Below are 27,948 nucleotides of genomic sequence, written 5' to 3'. Positions count from 1 at the left end.
CCAACTTCTTTCTCTCCATCTTCTTCCAGAACTGAAGTAAGAGCAGTGATCAGCCAGAGACCATCACTCCATGGATGCCTTAGCCTTCAGCCTGGGCATTCGGTGCCATCAAAGGTCTTTCCTGTATCCTGCCCAAGACCTAACTGGTTCTTGACCTGGCCTTCCTTCTCCTGATTGGCGGGTGGTTGCTCAGGATAATGATCTTTCTGACCTGTTTGGGGATTAAGGAGGGTATGAGATTTTTTTCTGGCTGCAATTTGAAGGCTGGTTCCAAAGGCTGTGATAGGAAATAGAAAACTCTGACTCCTCCAGCTGTAGGCACTGGCTGAATCAGGCCACTTTGAAAAGTGTGGAAGACTTCTGGATGCCAGTTGTGAGAGGTTTTGCTCTTTTTCCCCTGCTGGACCGAGTAACTGATAGCTCACCAGGCAGGATGAGGGACCTTCACCAGTATTTTGCATGTTGCTTGGCATTTTTCTCTGTTGGGTTTTTGATAGTGGCCACCGGGACAGACTGTTGGATGGTGGATGCTGATGACTCCGTGGAGGTAAGGAGAGAGAGGCTTATGCCTGGCAATCTCTTTTTACCCTTTCCCAACTTGGCATAGGCACCCACATGGACTCCCATGTAATGCCTCTGCTTTGTGTGAATCTCAGCTCTTTGCTCAGGGACAGCATTGACAATACTTGGGGATAGTTGGAGTCCAAAAATGGAAACTGTCACTCCCAGATGCCCCATGTGACCAAAATCACCAAAGGTCACAGAACAGAACTGTGAACTAGGAGGCATCAGATTAAAAAGAAGGGTGGTGGTGTGGGAAAAGCCCAGAAATCAGAGGAATTGGGTTCAAATCCCCAAACTAATTATTACTACTCATGTGATTATGGGCACATGCTTTATTGCTCTGGCCATCTGTCTCTCCATCTTCAAAAGAAGGGGATTAGAGCCCGTGTCCTCTGGGGTGTCTTTCAACTCTGGCACAGGAAAGTTGACTCTGTGTAGGGATCGGCTTACACAGAAGGAAGAAGAGCTTGGTTTCTCCCACTCCTTCCCATCTATTCATGGCCTTGAACTAATGGTCCTGGATGCTAGGCTGAGAGCTCATAGAAGTTTTCCCACTATCACAGAGACTGCATGTGGTGGGGCTGGGACTTGAATCAGGGGATGAGAGATTGAAAGTGGGAAGAGACCTGGAAGTAAACAACCCACAAGTTTTGATTAAGCAACTACTGATGACCCACCCGGACAGAGCGGGAGCTGGGGCTCCAAAGGAGTAACTAATCCTTATTGGGAAGGAGATTAAATTCAAATGGGAGAGCCAAGTACCAATAAAAATGCATAAGACAAAATACAAAAGGCTATTTAGTCCCATCCCTTCATTTTATAATTGAAAAAGTAGAGGCTAGAGAGCCAAAATAACTTGTTCAAGCTCATCCAGGAAATAGGCAGAAGATCTGGGTTTAGATCATTGGTCCTTTGACTCCAAATTCTGTTCTCTGCCCACAGTACAGCTGCCCCTCTCTTAAGAAGAAGCCACTACCGGCAGCTAAGCTCTGCCCCCAGCAGGATCACTGGGGTCACATCCAGGGCTCTTTTTGTAATGCTTCTCTGGGGAAGGAGACTTGGAGCTCAAGAGCCCTCTCTGTTGCCATAGAAATGGAGAGAGGTGAGCCAGAGAGAGCCCCCACTTCCCAGGCATGGCTCCCAGGCTGGGGGACAGGTGGTCATAGGGTGGGAGCAGAAGCCAGCTCTATCAGCATCTCTAATGAGTGGTGTATGGTAGCACAGTCCCTGACTCTCCGGAAGTCTGTTTTCTGTTGTCCAGGATCTTTTATCATCTCTGGGAAGAATGGAAGTCTGAAGGGAGTGGGCTTATTCTCTTACATTTGTAGGGCTGATGTAGGAGGAGGCAGAAATGGGGAGAAGGAGTTTTAATTTCCTCATCAGCTACAAAGAAATCACACATATAACCTACAAGTATATATACATACATACAAAAGTTCGTATGTTCCCCCCACCACCCTACCCCTCCTTGTGGAGCTTTAAAAAATCACTACCAGGCAGTTCATCACACACACACACACACACACACACACACACACACACACACACACACACACACACACACACACACACACACACACAGAGACACTTCCCTCCTCCCCTACATTCTTTTGCCCCACATTTCAAAGCCATTTTAAGATCCAGTGGCCAGCAGTTAGCAGGCAGTTGCTCAGAGGAGATGTCCACAGCTCTTGATGCCCAGGTTAAACCAGATCCGAGAATGGAGGGGGCCAGCTATGTGAGTAAGGCTAGCTCTCCATGCTGAGCCCAATCTCAATTTTAGCAAGTATTCTAAGCTGGCCACGGAAGCCCTTGAACCTGAATTGAGAGGAACGGAACCTATTTTAAAAGGCAGCACCGCCGAGCTCTGCTTCCTTTTAAGTGGTGCATCAGGAAGAAGAGGGCCCTGCTTCTGGGGTCTGTGAAGCTATGGGGCTCAGAGCCTCAAAGCATTTCTTAGGCACAAAAAGGAGGGGAGAGCGAAGGGAGCCTGCCAAAGTCAAGAACGCCAGCGCTCCGTTTTAATTAGTTTCTCAACGACTTTGGATACAATTCAGCTTAAACTGGCTGAGCTGCTGCCTTCAGTCGGCCAGACAGAGACTGTCAGGGTAAAACTCTGCTAACAGCAACAACGATGGTAACTTTCACTGAATGACAATGAGACGAACAACAGTAACTGACATTTAGAATAATCATGCAAATTTCCAATTTCACAAAGCACTGTCCATCCCGAGATCCCGAGGGATCCTGACACAACCCTGGTAGTTGTTAGATTATTCCCATTTTGAGGAGGAAGAAATCAGGCTCTGGAGCAGCTGGGCTCACGGTCACCCATCTGGGAAGCGTTGAGGGCAAGTTGCGAACCTAGCTTTCTCCTCCCTTCAATCCCAGTCTTGGCTCCAAAATACTCTGCTGCTTCTAGATCTGGACATTTTTGAGGGAATTCAGACTGAAAAATAAAGCAGAAACTACAGTATTTGGATGCTTTAAAATGTCTGAATACCATATACAACACCTTTTAGCACTTCTTTATGTGTTGTTCCTCTCACTCGAATGTAAACTCTTTGAGATCCAGGACTGTCTTGTTTCCTTCTATATTTATCCCACCCATCCCCACTACTTAATGCAGGATCTGGCACATAGTAAGCACTTCATGATCTCTCTATTATCATCTATCTATCTATCTATCTATCTATCTATCTATCTATCTATCTATCTATCTTTTTGTTATTGTTGTTCAGTCATTTCAGTTGTGTCTGCCTCTCTGCGACCCCATTTGGGGTTTACTTGGCAAAAATACTGGAGTGGTTTGCAATTTCCTTCTCCAGCTCATTTTACAGATGAAGTAACTGAGGCAAACAGAGTTAAGTGACTTGTCCAGGGTCGCACAGCTTGAAAGTATCTAAGGCTAGATTGGAACTCAGATATTCCTGACTCCAAGTCTGATCCTCAATAAACCATACTACCTAGCTGTCTCCATCTATCTATCTATCTATCTATCTATCTATCTATCTATCTATCTATCTATCTATCTGTCTATCTGTCTATCTATCTATCTATCTGTCTATCCATCCATCCATCCATCCATCTTCTATCTACCCATCTATCTTTCTATCAATGCATCTGTCTATCTAATTAATGAATATCTACCAATTAATATATTTCCATCTTTTTTTTGCTATTTAAATCTCTATAATCTTTTGGTTTTTCATCTGACTCCCCACATATATGTCTTTTCTTTCATTCATATATATATACATATACATATACACAACCATTTATGCATTTTGTAGCATTTATCTACCTTGCTCTTTATTTATATCTATCCATCTATCTGTCTAGACACCTATTCATCCACATATATGTGTAGCTATCTCTTTATTTTTCTATCCATCCATATCCATCTATCTACCTACCTACCTCTCTAATCCAATCCAACAAACATTTATTAAGCCCTAAAACATCCCAGGTACTGTGCTAAGTGTTGGGAATACAATTAATAAAAAGAAAGACAGTCTCTGCCCTTTGTGACGTTGTGATCTAAAGGAGGAAACAACACATAAAGCCCAATCTTCACATAAGTCCTGAATGAGGCACTTGCAGTATTATTATTCTAATTTTAAAGATGTAAATACTGCACTTCAGAGAAATTAAGTGCTTTGCCATTGTTCACACAGCTAGAAAGTACTGGTGGTGGGATTTGAACCCAGTGCTGTCCTGCCTCCTGTGCCATTACACCATCTTATTTGCGCAATCTGGCATTTAAGATGGAATAGTATGACTTTTATGGAAGCCCTGTCCACTTGGAGCCCAACCCATGAAGACAAAAGCCATCAACAGTCTGGTTCACATCCTTGGAATGAATTCTGGCTCTCCTTGGCCAAACAGATTTGTGATAATTTCCAAGCTTCCATCCATGCTTCTGATGTGGGTAGAACCAAGGCACAGGAGAACGAATAGGGTCTGTGAAACTTCTTCTCTATGGCAGGGATCTCATGGAAGCCTGATACTTCCTATTCCTCTAGGGATTTCTTTCATTGCTCCTTCACAAAAGGGAAGAGAAGCTTGCTGAATGCTGCACTGGGGTATTCAGAATTTAGGCATCCCCTCCTCTGAGTAAGCAAGCTTGGCAGCTGCACAGTGGAGCAAAGGAGAGTACATTTACATTCTCCCCCCAGTCCAAGCCTGTAGCTATCTCTCAGCCTCAGTCCTCCCTATGGATTGGGTCCATCATGCTGTAAACACTCATTGCTCTGCTTAGGAGGCTGCTGGATTATGCGAGGAACTCAAATGTCTGTCAGGCACTTACTTCATTCAGAGGAAAAAACTTCAGAAAAGCTTGAATCTATTCACTAGGAAGACAACCACTAAGGGCTTCTGTGTGTAATGTGCTGCTTGACCGAAGAGATAAACACCGTGAATTTGGAAAGGACCTTAGTGAATGCTCATGCCAAGCTTTTCATTTTAGAGATGAGACAGGGAGAAAATCATAGAACTTCCAAGATGGGACCTCGGAGGGAGACCTCACCTTCCCATAGAAGTCAGGCTACAATACGGCCACAAAAGGCTTTCTCACTTTTACTGAAGACCAGTGAGAGAGAGCTCCCATTTCTGGATGGCTCATTCCACTCTGGGGCAGCTCTTTTGGATAAAGTTCATTCCAACAGAAATTTTGGGACCTCCCCACTGTCAGAAAGGGAGCAGATGTCCTCAGATGAATGCCTGAATGATGTAACTACCCTACTACACGGCCTCTGGTAAAGGAAGTTAGATACTAAGTGGTCTAATTGATGTGAAGACACAGCTTCAGGTAGCTTGCACTCCAGACAAGGCAATAAGATGCACTCACACAGAACTATGGGGCCAACCAATATTCCCAAGAAGACAAGAGGCAAAACAATGCTCATTATAGGGGCAGGAGAGAACAGCTCCATTTAAGGGCATGAGAGAAGGCTTGGCACCGGAGGTGGCCTTAAGTTGGGTCTTGAAGGATGATGAGAAATTCAGTAAGTAATTGAGACAGGCAGAAGGAATGTAAATCAATCAGAAAGACCTTTTTGATTCACTTAATTAGGAAAATCATGAGATTCTACTGCATGATGCTGAAACTCATAGAGGGCTGTGTGGAAGAGGCGGACATAGGAAACAAGGACTGGAAAAATGGCCTTATGGCTATAACCAGACTCAGGGAGACCAGGCAGGGTCTTTACATACTGAGCTAGAGAATGTCTCGTAGACTCCCAGGGGCTTTGATCTGGGGTAGATGAAGTTGTTGTTTTTGTTTTTTTAAATAATAATTTATTAACTATATTTCAGAATCATTTTCTTCATAATCCTATGCATGCTAATTTATTCATTGAAAAACATGATTAAGAGAGAAGGTTCTTAGGCCTCACCAGACTAACTGTCAAAGGAGAACATGACTCACACATGCACCCAATGTTAAGATACCTCTCAATTTAACAATGAACGAACTGAGGTCTGAAGAGGTCCAGTGGTTTGGTGGAGGTCATGGAGATGGCCAAGCTGGGATTCGTCTGAGGGTTACCTGTCTCTCACCACCATGTCATGTCTGCTTCAGTGCTGGTTGTCATTGCAGTGAAGCAGAAGAATGAAGTGGATAGTAAGGGTCTCACCCGGCAGACAATTCCCTGTCTTCATCCATGCCATGGAGCTCTGTTCTACATTGATATGGTGCTTTGCTCCAGCTGCTCAGGTTTGAGTTATCTTTTTAGGTTTAAGATGAGACTCTGGCCTCCCCTTATCTCCTCAGGAAGGCAGCATGGTCAGGAAGAAGGAATTTTGGATTTATATCCTGACGACCTGGCTTTGACCTCTCCTGGCTCTCCCTCCCTGCCCACTGTCTCAGCTGAGAACCTTGCCTCATATAGTTAGGAAAAAAGGGAGGCCATTGTCTGTGAGCAACCTGTTCCTCTCTTCCATCTCCTATCACTCAGGTGCCTTCTGCCTCTCTCCCCTTCACCTCCATCTGGTCTGATGAAAGGTCCTTGCTCTTTACCAAGGCTGACTCCTTTTCCTTAAGCGACACCACCTAACCCATCTCCTCCAACAGATGGCCTCCCTCTGGCCTCCCAATTCTCTCACTTGTCTTCAATTTCCCCCCCTCTCATGGCTCATTTTCTACTGCCCACAAATGTGCCCATTTCTCCTCTATCCTGAGAAATCCCTTGTTTGACCATTATATCCCCACTATCATCCCATAGCTTTCCTTCCCTTTGTAGCCAAACTCCTCTAAAAGACACAAAAGGTGCTTCTGCTTTCCTATAATTTCCTTATTAATACCTTTCTGTCAGCTTCTGACCACTGACCAGCTTGGTGTCACCAAGAATCTCTCTGCACAGTTACCAATGAGCTTGCTAATGTTACTAAAGTGTTGCTAAGGCCAACGGCCATTTCCCAGTTCTCATTCTCCTTGCCCTGTCTGAAGTTCTTGACCCTGCTGACCCTCTCCTCCTTGATCCTCTCTTCTTTCTAGGTTTTGGGGAACCCATTCTCTTCTGGTTCTCCTCCTCCCTCTCTGACTGCTCCTTCTCAATCTCCTTTGCTGGATCCTCCTTCAGATCACTCCCTCTAACCATAGATAACCCTCAGGGCTCTGTCCTGGGCCCTCTTCCCTCCTCCCTCTGTACCAATTCACTTGGTGATCTCATCAGTTCACACGGATTTAGTTACCATTTCTTTGCAGATGATTCTCAAATGAACCTATGCTGTCCCAACCTCTCTTCTGACCTCCAATCTCAGATCTCCAGCTCCCTTTCAAACAACTCAAATTGAATGTCCTGTAGACCTATTAAACTCAATATTCAGAAAGCAGAACTCATTCTCTTTCTGCCTAACCCCCCACCCTTTCCCTTTTAGCATAGAGGGCAACACCATTTTTTCCAGCCTCACACTATAGTAGCTATCCTCATTTACACAGAGTTTACTCTGTTCCTTACACAGTGTTAAAGACTTTACAATTGTTATCTCATTTGAGGCAAGTGTTCTTATTTCATCCATTTTACAGATGAGGAAACTGAGGCAAACAAAGGTTAAGTGACTTGCCCAGGATTACACAGCTAGTAAATGTGTGAGGTTGGAATTGAACTCTTGTCTTCATGACTCCAGGCCTGGTGCTCTATCTGTTGTGCCAGTTGGCTGGTATAGCAGTAGGAATATTGGGTTTGGAGTGAGAAGATCTGGCTGTACCACTGCATGTCTGTGTGATCTTGGGATCTCCCTTCTCTTTGGTGAGTCTTGGATTTGTCCTCTATAAAATGAAGGGGTTGGGCTAGCTGCTGTCAAGAGTGAAGTCTCCCTCCCATCCCAGTAAAGATAACAACTCTGGGTTGCATGTTGTCCATGGCATTTCTGTCACTATTTCTTTTAGAAGGAAGGACGTGGAGAGTTTCTGTATTTATTATGACCTCTCCCCTCAGACTTCTATGAATTAGCTGGAGACATATATCTATGCTCTAAAAGGCTTTGAGCACTAATAGGCTTTAGGCCCTGAAATAAGGACCTGCCCATAAATTCATCAGGATCCCTCAATCTGCTGTCCCCAAGTGCCATCTTTAAGGAACAGCATGCTATGTGACATACACGTCAGGATTCCATTTTGGACTCAGGGAAATATGGTGCCTGGTATGGCAGCCCGTACAGACTGAGTCCCAAGCAGGGATTTATAGCTCAGCACTCCCATCATAGATCCCCTGAGAGAAAGTATGATCTCTTCTCTGGGTTTCTATATAGTTTCCTCATTTCTAAAAAAAACATTCATTTACCCTTTCTCACTCATAGTTGATAAATGGAAAACAATACTGCTTTAGAAATCCAAATGAATCAATAGCTATTTGGTATTCCCATTTAATAAAGGGAAGAGGCAGTGTGGTGAAGTGGGTAGAGACAGAGTCTTGGAATCGAGGAAGACAATTCAGTTCTTGCCTCTGACACATACTGTCTGAGTGACTGTGAATAAGTCAGTAAACCTCTCCCAACTCTCCAAAGCTAGAAGTTGCGGAGAAGGTACTCACCTGCTTTGGTAGAAGGACTTCCCTCAACTGGGAGTTTCCTTTTCCCACAAAAATCACAGGGCTAATCCAAAACAAAAATAAAAATTAGAAAGATAAGGCAGTTCTCCTTCCTCCCCTCCTCCCCCCCCTTCCCCCCCCTCCTCTTCCCTATGGGATCCTTCTAGGCCTGGTAGAAGAATTTCTAAAGTTGTGACCAAAGAAATTATCCCTTTGTAGTCAAGGTGAAGAGGCCTCCCAGAATGTGGCCAGACTGATTTTAACCTGTCACCAAGAGCTTGCTTTGGCAGCTTCCACTATCTGGTGCAGCCTTTGACACTCCAGGCTAACTTTTATGCCTCATAGGGCATCAGAAGAAGATGTCCATATTTCCCAATAGAGACAAGTCATGTTGGGAGATAAAGGAGTGTCTTCCAATATATAACATCCACTTTTTAGATGGTTGGCCTCTCAAATATTTATTGAACATCTGTCATTAATAAATCAACAAACTATGGCTATTTATTAAGGTACTATTCTCCAACAAGTAGTGAGAATATGAGTATAAAGAATGAAAAAAAAACTACTCCTAATGAGTTTACTTTCAAATGGGGGAGACAAGTATATAGGTTATGTACTAAATATACATTATTCTACATACAAGTAATTATATACACATAAAAACAAAATTATTATGTACATGCAGTATACAACGTAATTAGACACAGACATACACAGAGTAACTGGATACATGCATGCACAGAGTAACTGTATATACAAATATGCAGCAAAATTAGTTACCAGGTTGTTTGGGAGAGAGGGCGCTACCAGTTTGGCATTCAGGAAAGTTGTTCTGTAGAAGATGGCACCAGAGCTGTGTCTTAAAGGAAAAGAGGGACTCAATGAGGTGGAGTTAAGAAAGGAACACATCCTAGGCATGAGGGACAGTCAGTGCAAAGGCAGGGGGATGGGCGATGAATCAGATGTGTGTGAGGAAGAGAGAAAAGGTCAGTGTGGTTGGTTGGATGGATGTGTGTGTGTGTGTGTGAATGTGTGTGTGTGAGTGTGTGTCTCTCTGTGTTTGAGTGTATGTGTCTCTGTGTGTCAATGTATGTGAGTGTGCATGTCTGTGTGTGTGTTTGTGTGTGTGAATGTGTGTGTGAGTGACTGTGTGTGTCTCTGTGTGTATGTGTGTGTGAGTGTGTGTGTGACTGAGTGTGGGTGTCGTGTGTGTGTGTGAGTGAGTGTGTGTGTGTGAGTGAGTATGTGGGCATGTCTGTGTATGCGGTGGAGGAAACGTTCAATGAGGTTGGAAAGAAACTAGGTCGTGTAGGGTTTGAAAAGATTAAATGGAGAGTTTAGATTTGAATCCAAAGGCAATGGACCTGGCAAAGTAAGGGAGAGACATGGTCATATCTGCTGTTAAGAAAAATTCCTTTGGCAGTCTTGGGTAGGAGAGATTGGAGTGGGCTGAAAGTTGAGGCAGGGAGACCATTTAGGAAGTGGTTGCAATTATGTAGGCTACAAGTGATGAGCACCTGAACTAAGGTGGCATGCTTCTCACCCTCATATGTGAATAAAGAAGAGATTGCATGGGAGAAGCTGGGTAGGAATAGCAGGATTTGGCAATGACTGGACATGGCAATTCAGGTGATGGAGGAATCCAGACTTTGGACGTGTCACTTTCCAATTCTGGGCCTCATTGCCCTAATTTGTACACTGACAGAGTTGGGTTGGATCACCACGGAGTTACCTTTCTGCTAACAGCCTGCAAAAAAGTCACATCAACCTCTCGGAGCCTGTTTCTTTATTTATAATTTGAGGAGAACAATATAGCAGGCTGCTCCCTGCCTCAAAGGGCCCATGTGATGGTCATGTAATGGCTACAAATGCTTTGTCAAAGGCAAAGCCTGTCTAAGAAGAGCTGGTGTGGATGTGGTCCCTTAGGCCTTACTAAGTGCTTTACAAAATACATGCTCTCACATGAGCCTCACAGCTAGCCTTTGAGGTATGTGCTGTTACCATCTCTATTTTACAAATGGTGAATCTGAGTTTCTGAGAAGTGAAGTGACTTACCCAGGTCAATGTGGAACTCGCCTCCAAGTCTGAAGCTCTATCCAATAGACAAGACTGCCTTTCATCCATTATTGTCACTTCCTGGAAACAGAAAGCATCTTTGCTACGGGCACCTTTTGAAGTCAATCCATTGGATGGCAGAGCCCAGGTCCAACAAAACATCAGCAGGCTAGAATGGGATGAAAATCTAATCAGATGGCCTTTCCTAGGGGAGAATTTGTCACCCTAAAACAGGATTTAATTCATCCGCATCACAAACACAAAGCCAAACAGGCCTTGGGTGGGGAAAGCAAAAGCAACCAACTGCAGTCTGTTAGAGAGCTTAGTGAATAATAAGGTGAATGTGGGTCAACCATGTGACCTGGGAACCAAGAAAGCCTCTCTCCATGGAGGTAACATGGTCCCCAGTGTCAGACTTTGCCGGCGTCCTAAGCTTAGTTCTGTGAACTCCACTTTAGAGAGGATATTTGGAAGCTGGAAGGCGACCTGAGCTGCCCATAAGGATTCACTGTGACGTGGACAGCCTTTCTTCCCCTACTGAGGCTCAAAATTACCTGAACAAGATAAGGGCTTTTCACCTTGTCTTCCCTGCACAAAGGCACCTTTGAGGTTGTCTCTCCTAAGTGGTCCATTAACAGGACCTGGGTTAATTACAGTCCCTGTTCTCACATACCCAAATGAGGCTGAATACCAGAGTCAGTCGTCAGTGGTGCCCCTGGCGTTAATGCCTAATGGAATGGGGTTCCTTGTGTCCCCTAATGAGCTCATTGCTGATCTAAGTATGTTCATTGCAGGTAAATGATCAATAGCCTTGACAATGGCCTCACCTGTGTCTGCTTTAGGTCAGACTAGCATTCTTCCAGCTGGAGCTTGGCATGGCTGCTTGGACTGCTCCAGCCACCTTACACAGAACCTGCCCTATACAGGAGGAGATCCTGGCACAGCAGTCTGTGGGCAGAGGTCAGGGAGCCAGTGGAGCAGGGCACCAGCCACCTGGCCTGAGAAAAGATTCTAGTCTCCATCCTAATGATCCTTACCCCAAGCTATCCTTAATTAGCATAAGAGGAAAATGGACTCAGCCAACGGGAAGTGCAAATGACCTCTTGAGATAGTATTGAAGGCTGTAGTTATTGGATACTCACCAGAAAGCTGTTTGGTGGGACCTTTTAATAGCCCTTTCCCTGTTCTGTGAGTTCTCTCTATAGCAATGGCTAATGCTCACATAGTGCTTTAAGATTTGCCAAGCAATTTCTGAATATTATCTCAATAGACTCACTACAAGCCTGGGAAGTGGGTGCTGTTATTATTCCCCTTTTACAGGTACAGAAACTAAGGCTGAGGGCACTTGAATCACTTGTCCAGGATCACACAACTAAGATCTTCATTACTTTGAGTCCAGCACTACAACCTTGGGAGCACCTAGCTGCCTCTGCAGCTCCACTGGGCAGGGGCGGTTACAGCTTTGTCGCTGTATCCTGTGCCTGGCACATAGTAGGGGCTTTTTAAGTGCTTGTTGATTGTTTTGTTATAATCCAAGCTCCACTCAGACTCTGCTGCCTAGGCACGGCCGTGTTCTTGAGTACCATGGAGCTAACGTGCTGAGACCACACGTTTGAAAATGAAGATGAACCATGCCCATCCGGAACATGTCTGGTTTGCTGTAGTGACCAAGACTCATTTTCCTTGTCAGATTTCCCAGTGCATGGTGATATTTGGTGCTGTTGTCTGACATCTAGGAAGTGTTTAATAAATGCTGGTTGACTTGGCAAATTTTCTAGTTTCTTGGGTGGTTACATTGTCCAGCAGTAGTATTCCTGCCCAAACCATCAGCTTCCATGAAAACCTAAGGTGTGGGGCTGTGCAGAATGCTTAACAGCTTAAATAATGAAGACTGCCTCCTAGTTTTTAATACAATGTATTTTCAGACCCTTACTCACTTTGTGATCCTAGGCAAATCACTTAGCTCTATTTGCTTTAGTTTCTCATCTATAAAATGAGCTGGAAAAGGAAAATGGCAAACCACTCCAGTATCTTTGCTAAAAATAAACAAAAACAAACAAACAAACAAAAAAAAAGCAAATGGGATCACGGAGAGTCAGACATGACTGAAATGAATCAACGACAATAAACACACAACTTGGACACATGTTGAGCTGTTCAACAAGCGTTTCTTAAGGAGTTAGAAGGGGTTATGTACTATGCTACTACACTCCTGTCGATAAAAAGAAAAGCCCCAACCCAGGCCCTGACCTCAGAGAGCAATGTCTAAATGCTGCTGATCTTTTTAGATCATTTCATCCAAATGGGTTTGGGAACAACCATGCCATAAGCCTCAGGTGAATAGAGCTCACAGATCCCTGGGGTATCCAAATATTGTCCTAGAGATGCCACATGAGGAAGGAGGCTTTAAAATGCTGTCGTGCTTTTTCAACTCCTTGTTCACCAGGTTTCATTCCAAATGCTGAAGAGGGGACTCTGCTTATGTGTTCTTTGATATATGTATATATTTTTTTTTCCCCAAGGGTACATGTTTTTATATCTCTCCTCCAAGTCCTCAGTCCAAGCTTTCTCCCTTTGCTTCCCCCTACTGACCCAGCTCCCTTCTATATCAGTAAATGAAGCAACATGTGTGTTTTTCATTCCCTGAGATAATTTTTGTTCAAACCTGACTAAAGTTATTCTCAGATTTCCGAGGTAATAAGAAGCACTCATTGAGGCAGAAGGAACAAAAATATTAACTCTGCTCAATATGCATGAGGTCTCCCAAGAATACTCCAAACCATTTTCTCTTGGCATATTTACAATTCTGAGAACTCTACCATGACTTTCAGCTTATGGATACATTATGAAAAGTCTCAGGGCTTTGGTGCTTTTTAGCACTAAGTAGCTGGTTAGAATCCTCAGCACGACATTTCCGAGGTAAAGTGGTTTGCAGCTGTCAGCCTGGCAGAAATGAATGTTCCATTTGTCTCTCACCCTCACCCCAGCTGCAGCATTTGTAATCTTGCAGAGGCCCAAAGAAGAGGTGAGCGCTGGGCTCCTTAGGGCCACACTGCTGGGAGCATTCTTTGCTGTCTGTTCCGGTTAGGACTCAAAGCAAGATAAACATTCGTGTATCCAAACCGAGTCCACAAGCTTTTTCTAAGCACGCACTCTCTGCACTTATAGTTGGAGTTACAGACACAAGTATTCAGCAGTCCTCAAAGCCATTGAGGAGCTTATGTTCTATGGGCAAGATCTACCAAGTCCATAAATGCATGGAAAACACATGCAAGGTAAATGGAAAGTGATTCGTAGGCGTTGAAGCAGAGGACTCTGCTGAGAGGCAGGATGGAGTGGGATCGAGATAGACCATGTGTATGGGATGGTATCTGAGCGGAGCTTCATAGTATTTTAAGAAAGTACAAAGTGGGAGAATATTCTAAACCTGGGAGAGTGCCTGTGAGTTCCCTATATTCCTCTATATAATATTCCTAGGTACTAATGTTATACATTATTTTTTACTATACACATACTCAGTATTCTTCATATGACAAATATGATGATATTTTCCATAGAATTAAAAACATCATATTTTGAGCCCAATGGACAATATTCACTCCATTCTTACAATGGCATGAGGGGAGATTATACATTGCTGTCTTCATTTTCCAGCTATTGGGAAGGGGAACCCAGAGGAAGGAAGTACATTTCCTCCAGGGAAAACACTCATTCCACGGCTGAGCAGAGCATTGGTGCCTCACTCTACTCAGTCCTGTTTTCTAGCCATTCTCTTCATGACTAATCTCACTAAAGAATCAGGAAGTGAGTTAACTTCCTCATGGTGAAAGCATTTATTTGTTGACCAGAGTGCTTTAGGGTAACAATGGTAAGTTCTTTGCTGGGAATGAACAGAATTCAGATCACGTTTCTGACCAGTTCATTTGGTTATCTGAACCCCAGCAGCCCAGGTCTGCCTTTGATCGAAAGTGTGTCCATGGATTTTCTTTCACATGGTGTCTTCTTTGCATCTAGGTTAGTTCAAGGTGCCGTGGCCTCTGGTGGGAGTGTGTCACAAATTCTTTTGACGGCATTCGAACCTGTGATGATTATGACTCTATACTGGCTGAGCATCCCTGTACGTATACTTTAGACCTCCTTCCCTGCTGGCACAGGTACAAACTACACATCTGGCCACTGAGGCCTGGCCATCCAGGCTTGACTTTGGAAGGTTGTCTTGAAATGTATTGTGTCTGTGGCTTCCTCCCTCCCTGCTTTACAAACAGTCTTGTTGAATTTCAAATGTCTCTTTTGAGTGTTAGGAGGAGTATCACAAAGAAAGAAGCTACATTGGCCCAGAATGAATGAAAGACAAAAAACAAACAAAAACCAACACTTCTTATTCCAGTATAATTCCATAGATGGCCAGTATTTAAGCTATCATTTTCCCTTCATAGCTCCAAAGCAAGAGCTCTTATTTCTTTCTATAGAAGTTGTGTTGAAAAAAGGATTTAATCACCACTTTTCCCTGCCCTCTAAAGGACAGAAAACAGACATTACTTGCTAAACAAATCAGCAAACAGCACGGGAGTGCTGGCTCTAAATATTCTACATCGGATTACCGGTCCTGTTCTTTGGGTTTTCTTATTTCACTTCACAACCTGAATCTGTCAGAAGGTTTCCTACACATCAGAAGGAAAAATTCTCCAGAAGAGAGCGAGCATGGTTATTGCTCTTCCCAGGCTCTCCTCTCTGTACTTTCTGGCGAACCCAAGTCAGTTCCGCAGCAAAACAAAATGAGAATGTCAAGAAGACGGGGCCCATCCTTCTTTTGGTTCCGGTCCCTGCTGACACCGGTGCCTGGCATAGGGGCTTCTAGGCAACTGCTTTCCCTGTGACAAATGAAGCAAAGCTCTGGCTCTTTCCCCTAAAATAGTTTTTCGGGGGAAGAGCAGCAACCCTTCAAGGTAACTTAGTAGAGCTCATCTTGATGCCATTTTAGAGCCAGGGGCCTGAAATATGGTTAACATAATTCAAAAAGCCCATTCATTTCCTGAAAAGCCTCACTTTGCAGTAGAGTTATATCTCAGGACTTGCCTGAGTCTGCCTGCTAATAAGGCCACATAATTCAATGGGGATGAAAATGTGTATGTGTTTCATGCCTGATAAAGAATGCCTCAGCATCATTCAGAAAAGTGGAAAAGGAAAGGAAAAGAAAGGAAAGGAAAGGAAAGGAAAGGAAAGGAAAGGAAAGGAAAGGAAAGGAAAGGAAAGGAAAGGAAAGGAAAGGAAAGGAAAGGAAAGGAAAGGAAAGGAAAGGAAAGGAAAGGAAAGGAAAGGAAAGGAAAGGAAAGGAAAGGAAAGGTTGAGAATTTCCGACATTATACATTTCTCCTATGCACATTTTATACAGAAGACTTTTTTCTTGGATCGTGATTTACTTTAACCTCAACAGAAAGTAATTGAGGTTAAATTCTGGTCCATAATTTCATCTGACTGTTTTGGGAACAGAGAAGAAGTGTGACACGGAGGATAGAGAGGTGGCTTGGACTCAGGAACCAGGGACTGGATATTTAGAGTGGAAGGGACCTCAGAGGCCAAAGGCCAGCGTCTTATTTTAGAAATGAGTAAATTGAGGCACAGTGAAATGATTTCCCTGGTCTTACCCAGCTTGAGTCTGAGGCAGTATTCAAACTCAGGGCTTCGTGACTGGGGCTGCCTTTCAGTGGCCTCAGGGAAAAAGTAGCTAGTTTCACATCACTGTCTCTGACACACATTGGCTATATGAACCAAATCATTTTACTTTGTGCTGGCCCAGACAATTCTCTGAGGCTACAAGTTCAAAAGTTGGGGCTGATCTCCATTAGAAGAGAGAATTCACACATTGTAGTTTTCCATTCCAATGAAGTCAAATTCTGGTCTCCAAATCCCCATACTCAATCAGAAACCCAATTTTATATTCCCATTATGTGCGCCTCTAGTCAGCACCTTTCTCCCGTCTTTCTGAAGTTCCTACGATTTAAGTTGACAGACACTCATGCACAAATTGATGGCACCTGATTATAGCTGAACTGAGCATAGAATCAGAAACCAGAGATCTGGACAGACTATTCCCATTGGACCCTTCTCTGCCCTCCTGATCATTTCAAGGGTGGTCCTTACAGGAGAGCAGCATTTGGTTTTAAGACTTGCCTGAGGCCCTGAAAGCCTTAACCCCAAATGGATGCCACCTCTCCTTCCTCCTCTCTGTTTTCTTCTCAGAGAAAATGCCGTGTTGGTCATGATGACCTAGTCAGAGATTCCTCCTCCTTGCTGATGCCTAGGAACACAGAAATACAAACCCACTGACCATATCATTTTCCCCAAGTTTAGGCTATAGGAGAGAATTCATATTGTCCCACATGTCACTTGCTTTAACTTTAATGTAGTTCTGACTGTCCTTGTTGAATGGAAAGGTTGCAATAAAACTATGGAAAGACTCCCCTGAGTCTTCCCTGTGTACATTTTTAAAGCTAGTCCATCTGACAAATGATACCATATACCATCTTAACGTTCTGAAAGAAGCTAGGAATTTAACTAAAATATGTCCAATGGGGCTTTGAGCCAGGGTACCAAAATCTAGGGAAAGAGTGGCCTTCCTCCCTGGAATGGGGAGTTTCTCCCCATACATTCTCCTCAGGGTAATCTGTTATCTTTCTCTGTGGTCATTACCTTGTCTCACACCACCATCCACCACACTTGCCCCTGGGCCATCCCTAAAATCTGATTGCCACCCCACCTTTTGCCCAGCCAGAGCTCCACTTGGGCCAGCCTGAAACCATTTGAGGGATGGGATACCACTTTCCCAGTGACTATCCTTTCTTTCTACTTTCTCCCTCCTCCTTCCCAGTAGGAGTGGAATTTGGCCAGGGCTCAAGAATACCTGGTTAGGGCCCTGCTGAGAACTGAGAAGGAAGTTTCTGCTAGATCTGCTTTGCTTTTGTATGAATTTTTCTAGGTGAGTTCAATGATGAGCTATTCTAAGGATCTCTCTGACTCCCCATTGTCCCCAGCCTACATTTCCACCAGTTCTTATTTATTTATTTATTTATTTATTTGGTTAGAAAATGTCATGCATACTCAAGCCACAGTGTTCTCTTTAGCAGCCTAAGAAAAAAAGAAAGCCTTTATCCTGTCCATTCTAAATGGAGTCTATCTTCAGGCTGATGGGCAGGCACTGATAGATTGATGGACTGTCTGTGAGGGTCCCAGTCCTCTGAGTGCCAGGGTTCTGGACTTCTGCATGCCTGGGTCCCAACCCTCGGCAGTCAGGGTCCCAGCCCTCTGTGTTCCAGGGTTCTGGCCCCCTGCACGCCTGGGTCCCAGCCCTCTGCAGTCAGGGTCCCAGCCCTCTGTGTTCCAGGGTTCTGGCCCCCTGCACGCCTGGGTCCCAGCCCTCTGCAGTCAGGGTCCCAGCCCTCTGTGTTCCAGGGTTCTGGCCCTCTGCATGCCTGGGTCCCAGCCCTCTGAGTGCCAGGGTCCCAGCCCTCTGCCCTTGGATAATCTTGTGACCTGAGAGGGTCTGATGTAGTCCAGGACTTTCAGGAGAGTTTGACTAACCAGTCCTTCTCTTCTTCTGTCTCAATACAACCACCTGTCCTGCTTTTCTAGTGAAGCTGGTGGCGACCCGGGCTCTGATGATCACTGCAAACATCTTGGCTGCCCTGGGATTCCTCTCTCTGCTGCTCGGGCTGCACTGTGTGAAATTCCTTCCCAATGAGCCCCTCGTCAAAGCTCGGATGTGCTTTGTAGCAGGAATCTTTCTGGCTATGGCAGGTACTTGTGGCGGGGGGAGCTGATGACTCACAGGCTGTAGGATCCGGTATCTCATCCTGGAAGGATCTCAGCCCAGCCCCTCCATTTCCAGAGGGGGAAACTGAGGCGCAGACTGTTGGAATGGCTTGCTGTCACCAAGTGGCAGACGTGGGGTTCACCACCGGGTCACTGGATCCTGAAACCAGAGCTCTTTCCAGCACTCCGAGCTGCCTCCCTTTTGTAACTGAGCTACTTTGGCAAGAACAAAAACACACAAATCCATGGGGAATAGTGACTTGGAGAACGCCGTGCCACATTCTGTTTTCTCCCAGGGAGACCCAGATGCCAACCTGAAGATTCCTCGCCCTATAGCCCTAACTGATTAGAGAAAGAATTCAGGTCAAATCCACAAACCTTCAAGAAACAAAAGGACCTGGGTGGGCCCTTCACAGAAGGGGAGGCGAGGGCTCTCAAGGTGCTGATGGGGATAGCCAACCGATGAACACTTTCAAGGGAGAAGTCTTTGACTGTGGGTCCAGGATGGGGCTGTGGGCCTATTCTTCCAAGGATCAGCCTTGCTAAATTCACAGATTACAAGGCTGTCCTCAGGAGGATGACTTCTCAGGCACAGAAAAAACTATCTAAGATCCAGGGTGGCCACACCCACATAAATCACATAACATCAAGACATCAAAGGAACATACTGTGCTAAATGTGGGAGGAAATTTAAAAAAAAAAAAAAGATGAAAGATGCTGCAATATGTGCCTTCAAGAAGCTTGCAATCTTACAGAATGTAAAACTAGTTTTGTGAAGAAAAGAACTTGTAGACCATAGATTTAGAGCTGAAAGGGACCTTTTTACAGATGAGGAATCTGAGGCACAGAGAGGTTAAAGTGACCTGACCTGGGCCACATGCAAAGTCAAGAGGAAAAGCCAGGAATCAAACCCTGGTCTTTTACTTTACGTGCAGAAGTATTTCCATTCTATAGTGCTGCTTCCAAGTAGACCATAGCAAATGTTCTCTCATCACATGACAGATGAGGAAAAGGCACAGGATGGGGAAAGGACTTTTCTGTGGACCACTAGGTATTGGGAAGGCACAAACAGCAGGCAAAGATCTACCTTTCCATCTCAAGCTTTGCCTAGCAAATCCCTTGACCTTTCTCACAGGACAAAGGGTGGTATAAGAAAAGCCAATAGTGATTTGCTAAATTTTCAGACCTGAACATGTGAATAACACATTTCATTTATGAAAACAAGCAGGTCAATTTAATCTCAATTTGTTTAGTGTGAGAACAGAAAATGAGCATTTTTAAAGTTGATAGATTTCTCTCTTTTTAAAAGTTTTTAGGGACCTTGGGAAATGTTGAATTGCAGATTTAGAGTAGAAAGGAGGCTACCATCCCCAGCCTAAACCTTCACTAAAATCTCCAATTCAGCCAAAATGGACAATAGTTATTTATTTGATGGTTGTCTGATATGGAACTTGCTTACACTATTATTTGTTAAATAATAATAATAATTTCCCTACAGTGTTGTCCATTTTCAAGATGCTTTGAAAATGTGTGAGCCTCACAACAATGCTAGAAGGCAGATGCTACAATTATTATTATCCATATTTTATAAATGAAGCATCAAAACCACAGAGAAGTTAAAGTATTTGCCCAAAGTTACACAGAGAGTCAATTGAAGAGGTTGGATTGGAACATGGGTCTTCTTCCTGACTAACTCTACTATCCATCCATGACTCCACCCTGATTTTCTGATTCGTTGTGATTATGTGAAAGGCACTCTGCTATACTCTGGGGATAGAACGGGGAAAAAGAAAGAAAGAAAAAGAAACAGTCAGTGTTCTCCATGGCCTTCTGTTCTCCTAGGATAATGAGGAAACTGAGGCCTGATGCTGACAAACACCCTCCCCATGCAGTAGGCAGAGGTTCACCGGGGTTGGCCGCCCTGATCTCCTGATTCTATTCCAGAACTCTTTTCCCAGCCCATGCTGCATTATGCTGGTGTCAAGGTCCCCCCAGTCTAGGAAGCATGGGCTGCTCTTTCTGCCCATCTCTGAGTGCCCCTTTTGTTTCAGGTGTTCCTGGGATCATTGGCTCTCTGTGGTACGCAATCGATGTCTATGTGGAACGCACCTCCCTGATTCTACACGACATATTTGTGGGCCTCCAGTACAAGTTTGGCTGGTCCTGTTGGCTTGGGATGGCAGGGGCCCTGGGATGCCTTCTGGCTGGAGCTGTCCTCACTTGTGGTTCATATATCTTTAAAGGTAAATAAATGTAGAGAACATAGTTACACACATGTGTACACACATATACACATATGCTTGCATATATGAATATTTTTGTATAATAGGTGCATAGGCATACAGTTGTATACAGGATGTTCCAAATGTCTTTTTAACTATTAAAACTGAAACTGTGTATATACTACATATTTATGTGTATATACATATATAATGTAACATATACAGATAGAATATCACAATGATGTATGTTATTGTATAGATAAGAGAGAGAGGGAAGGAGAGACAGAGAGAGACAGAGACAGAGAGAGACACAGAGACACACAGAGAGAGAGAGAGAGAGAGAGAGAGAGAGAGAGAGAGAGGAATTAAAATTAAAAGATGAGTGGGCTTGTGATTATTATTTATCTTTTCAAGTTTTAGTTTTGACAACACATCCATTTAGGCTCCTTCCTTGTGACAAAGATCATTTTACTGGCCAATACTCAAGCCTGATTTGATTTCTTCTTCTCTGAATCTCTAAATTCCAAGTACCCTAGGACAACCTGACTCCCAAATGTTCCAAGAGTTAAATTGTTTGTGTAGGGGTGTTTAAGCCAGCTCTAACCAGCTTAAAAGAGCCTGCTTATTAAATGTTGGCCATCACACACTTCTCTTGTCGTATGAACAATGCTTGAGCTTGACAAGGGTGTAGTAGAAGGGTGTGGAAATGAAGTCATCACCACACTGGAGGCCTGGGGACTGTTGGCTCATAACAACAATAATGGTAACAGCAACGACAATAACAACAACAATGGCATTTCCATGATGCTTTAAGTTTGTGACATGCTCCCTGTTTTCGTTTGAGCCTTGTAATACTCCTGGCTGCACGAAAACATGATCAGTACCATGAAGGGAAAAGAAACAACACAAGCACCAATTACACCTGACTCAGTTTTGTGTTAAAACCTGAAGTTTTCCTGCACATGTGACCTATTTTTGTAGGCACATGTGACTGAGTTGAGAGGTTTAGGGTCCCTCTTGTCTTCCTCTAATGCTTCTCCTGGTGTGCAAGTGCCCCTTGGTTCTCACCTGTGCAATTTCACGTTCTCCCAAGCTGACCCAGGAGCTTTGAGATGGCCTGTGCACCTGCAGTTCAAAGGCCAGCCCAGCTATGAATGCCTTTGGCTACAAGGGATGGCTTTTCCAGACGCAGTTGTCCTCTTGCCCTTGGAGGAAGGCTCGGGATGTCCTAGCCTGCCTCTGGGGAGGAAGGAGTGATGGTGATGGTGAACGTCTAGACAAACAAAAGAAGGTCTGAGTTCACGTGATTGGGCAGGGAAGAAGTGGTGATGAGGACAGGCCAGGGAGACCTAGAGAAACTTTGGGATCTTATTCCTTGCTGCCCCTCTAAGGTGATGCCTGCCACTACTTTTTATTCTCAGACAACCTTCAGTTTACATTGTACGTATCCCATACGTGCAGAGTTATTTGCATCTTGTTGTCCCATTTTAATATGAGTTCTATGATCATAGACCTTATTCTGGCCTTTTCTTGTGATCCATGCTCAGGGTGTAGTCAACATGTAAGAAATGCTTGTTAACTGTCTGACTGACTGACCCTCGACCCCAAATTGGGTGCCATCTGGAAACAGAAATTATGTTTTACCATGTAAAAGACCTACCTGCCTATAATTGGGAATAAAAGCTTATTTCCAGTTTATATGTTAGGTACACGGTAGGTGCCTAATAAATGTCCATTCAGTAAATATTGATTAAAGGACACTTGTATTCAGGCATTATACTGGGTCCTTGCTATGTCTGAATCTCAATATATCAACAAGTATTTATTAAGCACCTACTATGTGCTGAGCACCATTAAGGACTGGCAATAGAGAGATGAAAATTACAGCAGTCTCTGCCCTCAAAGAGCTTCCTTGAATTGTATCAGGGAGACACTATGAATGTGTTTAAGGAAGTAGAGAAAATATGAAACATAAATGAATACAAAGTAATGGGGAGGGACAAAGAGGGGGGGGCTTGGATCAGCAAACACTTTATGAGAAAAATTCTGAAGGAACCAGGAATTCTAAGGGATGGAAATGATACATGAATGCATTCTAGGCATAGGGGACAACAATGCAAAGGTGTGGTGAGAGGAGATGGAAAGGAAGATGTATGTAAGAGAGAGAAAGCCTGTTCTGAGGGATTGTAAAGAGGGTAATGTAGAATAAGGATGGGAAAGTAGACTGGGACAAGCTTGGGAAGGACTTTAAACATTGGCCAGAGAGGGCTATATTGATTTTAGAGACCACTGCAATGATTGGAGTTTATTCATTAATGAGTGTTTACTGAATTGAATTAAGTACACACCCAATTGGGTTGTGGAGGATGAAGTATCTGGAAGAGGAGCGTAAAATGGGTCAAGTGGAGTCCCCAGGGGCCTTGTGGTTTTATCACCCTGACCACAAGAAGCTTCTCCTCGTCCACCCTAATCTGGTTGCTGTCTTTGGGAGACGGCCTCCATAGTCTCCTCTATGCATTTTGATTGTACAGAGTTGTTTTCATGCAGTCTCCCCCATGAGGGCATATCCACCGTACTACCTAGCTGCCTCATTCTCAAACCAGAGGTGGTGGCAGAGAAAAGCAGGCACAAATGGGATGCTTTATCTCTCTCCAACACTAGAGGGCATCAGAGAACACTAGTTATCAATGAAGCCCTTGGCTAATCACTTAGGTTAAGACTTCTGTCAATTGACTGCCTCTTGGGACCACCATTCCCCTAGGACATTCTTTCCACCTTTTGCTGTAGCTTTACTCTTTATGCCGGATCCTTCTTATCCCAGCCTCATATAGTAGCTATCTGTATGTACAGGGGCCACCAATGAGAACTAGGTGGCCTCAGAGACTCCTTTTTCACTTGAAAGTAAACAGTTCTCACATTTTCCCCAAATAATTGAAAATCTAAAAAATCTTACCTCCATTTCCCAATATTTCTCTTTCTGTATCTCTCTCTATTGGTCTCTGTCTCTCTCACCATATCTGTCTCTTCCTTTCTCTGTCTCTTGGTTTCTCTTAGGTTGGTGGCATAGCAGATAGAATGTTTGACCCGGAGTCAGGAAGATAGGATTTTAAATCTCGCCTCAGACTCTTACCAGCTGTGTGACCCTGGGCAAGTCATTTAACCTTTGCTGCTTCAGTTTCCTCATTCGTAAAATGGGGGAGGGGTAATAGCACCTGTACCTCCCAGAGTCATTGTAAGGATAAAATGAGGTACTATTTATAAAGTGTTTTGCAAACCACAAAACACTATGTAAATGCTAGTTGTTATCATCGTCGTTGTTGTATGCAATTAAGCTGAAGTAAAACAATTCCCTCAACCCTAAAGTCTTCTATATGTTCCTTCCACCCACTGTTTTGCCATGGATTTATTTCTTCATATTCATATTCTTCAGGGTGTTTTTTAAATAAATTTTTTTTCCCTACTGACCCTTTTAAATCATTAACCTGTCTGTAATGCTATAGGGCATCATTCTAAATCATTGACAAGGTGGATTGAATGCTTATTTGTAATCCACAATTCATTTCTTCCCCAAAGCTGATCAAATCCCATTTGATTTTTTTTTTTAATCCAGTCCTGGTTCTCATTCTTGTCCTACTCCTCTCTGTTATTTAAATGCTTTTCTGTAATGTGATACTGTGTTACATCATTTAACACAAGCCATAACACTTTCTTTTTTAACATAAAATACGTGTCCCCATTTCTCCATAAGAAGGAGCAGTATTTTAAAAGGGAGATATGTTATGGCACACTGAGGAACTTGCCTCTTGAGGCATGGTTTCCCCATGTCCTGTCTGGAGTCTAGAAAGGCAGCGGAACCCAAGGTAGAAAACGGCCTTGTGTAGAGAAGAAAGTCATGTGGAGATGAGATCCGAGTCATGTGAGGGATGAGGGGCATGCAGTTAGTCTGACAAATTCAAAAGAACCCTCTCCCCCTGAGACTGAAGATACAAATGGGTGAAGCTGTGGAAGATTTTGAAGTGGAGATGAGAGTGTTTAAGGTGGTCCACAGAACGTGAAAGGGTTAAGGCTGGCCATTATTATAGCTAGATAAGTGCTGCAGAGGATTTAGTGGCAGGCCACAAGCCAAGCAGACCTGAATTCAAATTTATCCTCAGACATCACTTAAACTTTGTCTGCCTCAGTTTCCTCACCTATAAAGTGACAATACTAATAGCATCTACCTCCCAGGGTGGATGTGAAGATCTAATGAGATAATAGTTGTAGAGCAGTTAGGATAGTGTCTGACATAGAGTAAGCAGCATATAAACATTAGTTGTAGTTATTATTATTATTACTTTTGGAGCAGCTAAAGGAGGTTTCAATAGGTTGTTAGAATTAGGAAGAGATTCCAGATTTGATGGAAAAGACTGTGTGTATTGAGAGCACACATTGCCGGTAGAGGTATGGAGGCAAAGCTGGAAAAGTCCATGGGAATAACCTAAAAAACATAATGGTATTCCCATCACTCTAGTATCATGGGCCTTCAAGCCCAATATGGCGTCTCTGACATGGTATGAATGGAATGTTGATATCACTTGAATGGCTAAGATGAATTTTGCCTTTTAGTTTAAAGATAATTATTTCATTTTAATGTATATACCAGAGAAAACCAGCAAAAATGGGATTTTATGCTAATTTTTAAAATTTATTAATTATTATTAATAATATTTATAAATTAACATCTATACGTTGCTTACTATGTGCCAGGCACTGTGCTAAGTGCTTTCTAGTATTCTTTCATGTTATCTTCACAAGGACCCTGGGAGGTAGGTATTATTATCATTCACATTTTTAGTTAAGGAAACAGAGGCAAATGGGAATAAAGTGACTTGTCCAGGGTGACCCAACTAGAAAGTGTCTCATGTTGGCTTTGAACTCAGGTCTTCCTGAGTCCAGACTCAGTGGTCTGCCCACAGTACCACTTTGATGCCCGAAGTTACATTCCTTAGTTATGTTTCAGCCCAGTTATTTAAGTGGTAGATAATTTAAATTAAACCTCTAGGACTTACATAAGGTAGAATGAGTTTTGGACTTAGAGTAAGGAAGACCTGAGTTCGATGCCTGCTTCTGATGTTTACTATCTATGCGACAACAAGCAAATTGTTTAGTAGCCGACGACTCACTAAGGCTTATTATGTACTAAATAACAAATAAAAATCAGTCAGCATTCGATCCACAGGATCATGCATACTCATATACTGACTTGATGCCATGGAACATGTTACAGCTTATTTTCTCTTTCAATTTGCCACATTTCAAAACTCATCTCATTTTCTCCTTTCTCTTGGTTTTATTTATTTTTATGCAGTATTTCTATGTCATTATTTTTGCAGATTTGGGACCAGAGAGGAGCTATGCTTATTCCATAAGCAAGGCCTACTCCCATGCCAGGATCTCCATGGCAAATTCCTATGTCCCAACTCGAACAGAAACTGCCAAAATGTATGCTGTGGATACAAGAGTGTGACTCCTCTTTCCCTGTGGGAGGCTGTGCCCACACCCCACTCAAATACCAGTCCATTTACTCAGCTCAATAAAGATCCATCCAGTTAGGCCAAAATATCATTCCATTTATGTCTTCAGTTGACAGGAGTGGTTAAGATCACTGGAAAGGTTAACGTAAGAGCCTCCGGTTATCACTCTTATCTTCTTTACTTCCATCTACTTCTTTCCTCATTTGCTTAAATGCTCATTATCTTTTTCATTAAAAAAAAGTCCACTTTGGCTTTCTGATCAAGTTGCCCTTAACTTTGACATGTGCTTGGAATTTGTCTATTGGTGTTACAGATGAGAACTTAGTGACATTAAGCAGGGTGTCTTTTTTAGGGAAGAAAGCTGGGTAATATCAAGAAAAGAACAGAGATTAGGATCTTGGTGACTAATGGGAGCCTTCTTACTCTCTCATGCTCTCATGAATCTCACTTCTGTGAATCATACAATAAGTATGAGAAAAGATAAATCAGTCCGGCAAATCAATGTCTACAGCTGTCCTCTTGCAGAGAAAATGAGAAAAACTGGGCAGCTGCATGAAGCTGCCATTGGTGAGAGAATGAAGATGAAACTCATTCCCCTCCACATGTTAAATGAGCGGCTGTGTTAGAGGAGAAGAGCATGGATACCATCAACTTTAGGAATAACAGGCAAAGAGATTTGCTGTATTTCTGCCACGGCAGCTGTCTCAGAGACTGCAGGCACTAAGGACTTGGACTAAAGCAGCATGCTCAAGACATGGTTTAGTCAAACACGGATTGCACCAACCTGGCCCACTTTTCCTCATGAGGTATAGCTGAATGGATGGCTCTTTCAACTAGAGGTCCCCCGTTCTAGCAGAAATCAATTTCATTGTTCCTGCTTACTAGAAATGCATAACTCTCCTGAGAAAAGTTCTGCGTCTCCTGTAAAATACGTTGTTTTTATACAGTGCATGAAATCTTAAAGTAATTGCGTATTCTGAATTTCATTGTATTTGCATCTATGATGTAATCATGAAGAGCTTCCCCTGCAGTAATTGTGGGCAAATGGCAGCCAGTGGGGTAGAAGCTATATCTAAAAATAAAGAAACCATACAAATATTGTATTACGTTTTTCCCTTATGCCTAATTATTCATGTAATTTTGGGACGTATGTAGGATGAACACATTCACGGTACCTTAGGAAGAATCCCTATATGTCGGAGCTAAGAGAGACCTTAATGATTAGGGTCTACTCCCACACCCAGGTTAAGTAGATGAGGGTCAACCCTGAGGTTTCAGAAATTGAGGTGACTTGACCAAGGTCATGCAGTGAGTTCATGACAAAGCTAGAACGAGGTTCCAGCCACCTGGTTAGCCCATGTTTTTCCCCCTCTGCCACACTGCCTCCAGATAACTGACCTCAATAGAGGCTCTTGGAAAACTAGAAATAAAAAAGTCAAAATTGAATGTCAGTCAGATTAGAGTTCCAAGAAGTGCTTGAAGTATAAGATGCAAGAGAACTAGGTTTTACTTCATCCTTTGTCCTTGTGTATGGAAGATGAAAGTTGACCCTGGTGTATTACATGTGAAAGTAAGGGCAGCCTTTCAAGGGAACTTTGACAACTTTCTTTCTTTGTCCTTTCTTAAGGCCTCTTTTTTTTTTTTGTATGGATGAGTGTGCCAGAGGGTGATGGTGATTGTTGAAGAGTTCGAATGATCCAACACATTTCTGCACTAAAAATGATTTTTAATAAAAATATGTATTTCTAATAAGTT

The 27,948-nt window shown here is 43.3% G+C and overlaps 1 protein-coding gene across 1 annotated transcript; it reads left to right on the top strand.

The window, feature by feature from the left end:
- The first annotated feature begins 6 nt into the window (after nucleotides 1-6).
- On the top strand, nucleotides 7-27,898 carry CLDN16 (claudin 16). The gene is made up of 5 exons (XM_020964657.2): nucleotides 7-547; nucleotides 14,664-14,766; nucleotides 18,279-18,443; nucleotides 20,510-20,701; nucleotides 26,053-27,898. The coding sequence occupies exons 1-5, from the start codon at nucleotides 365-367 to the stop codon at nucleotides 26,184-26,186; spliced, it is 777 nt and encodes a 258-aa protein (XP_020820316.1). The 5' UTR covers nucleotides 7-364; the 3' UTR covers nucleotides 26,187-27,898.
- Nucleotides 27,899-27,948: the final 50 nt, after the last annotated feature.

Source organism: Phascolarctos cinereus, unplaced genomic scaffold, assembly GCF_003287225.1.
Source record: "Phascolarctos cinereus isolate Bilbo 61053 unplaced genomic scaffold, phaCin_HiC Scaffold_7;HRSCAF=346, whole genome shotgun sequence".
Taxonomy (NCBI): domain Eukaryota; kingdom Metazoa; phylum Chordata; class Mammalia; order Diprotodontia; family Phascolarctidae; genus Phascolarctos; species Phascolarctos cinereus.
This window is presented reverse-complemented; position numbering and strand designations above follow the sequence as displayed.

Excerpts from the sequence above, each read along its gene's own strand:
- CLDN16 (XM_020964657.2), top strand. The coding sequence starts at position 365 with ATGCCAGTTGTGAGAGGTTTTGCTCTTTTTCCCCTGCTGGACCGAGTA. Across the intron at positions 548-14,663 it reads ATGCTGATGACTCCGTGGAG|GTTAGTTCAAGGTGCCGTGG; the intron begins GTAAGGAGAGAG and ends CTTTGCATCTAG. Across the intron at positions 20,702-26,052 it reads TGGTTCATATATCTTTAAAG|ATTTGGGACCAGAGAGGAGC; the intron begins GTAAATAAATGT and ends TTATTTTTGCAG.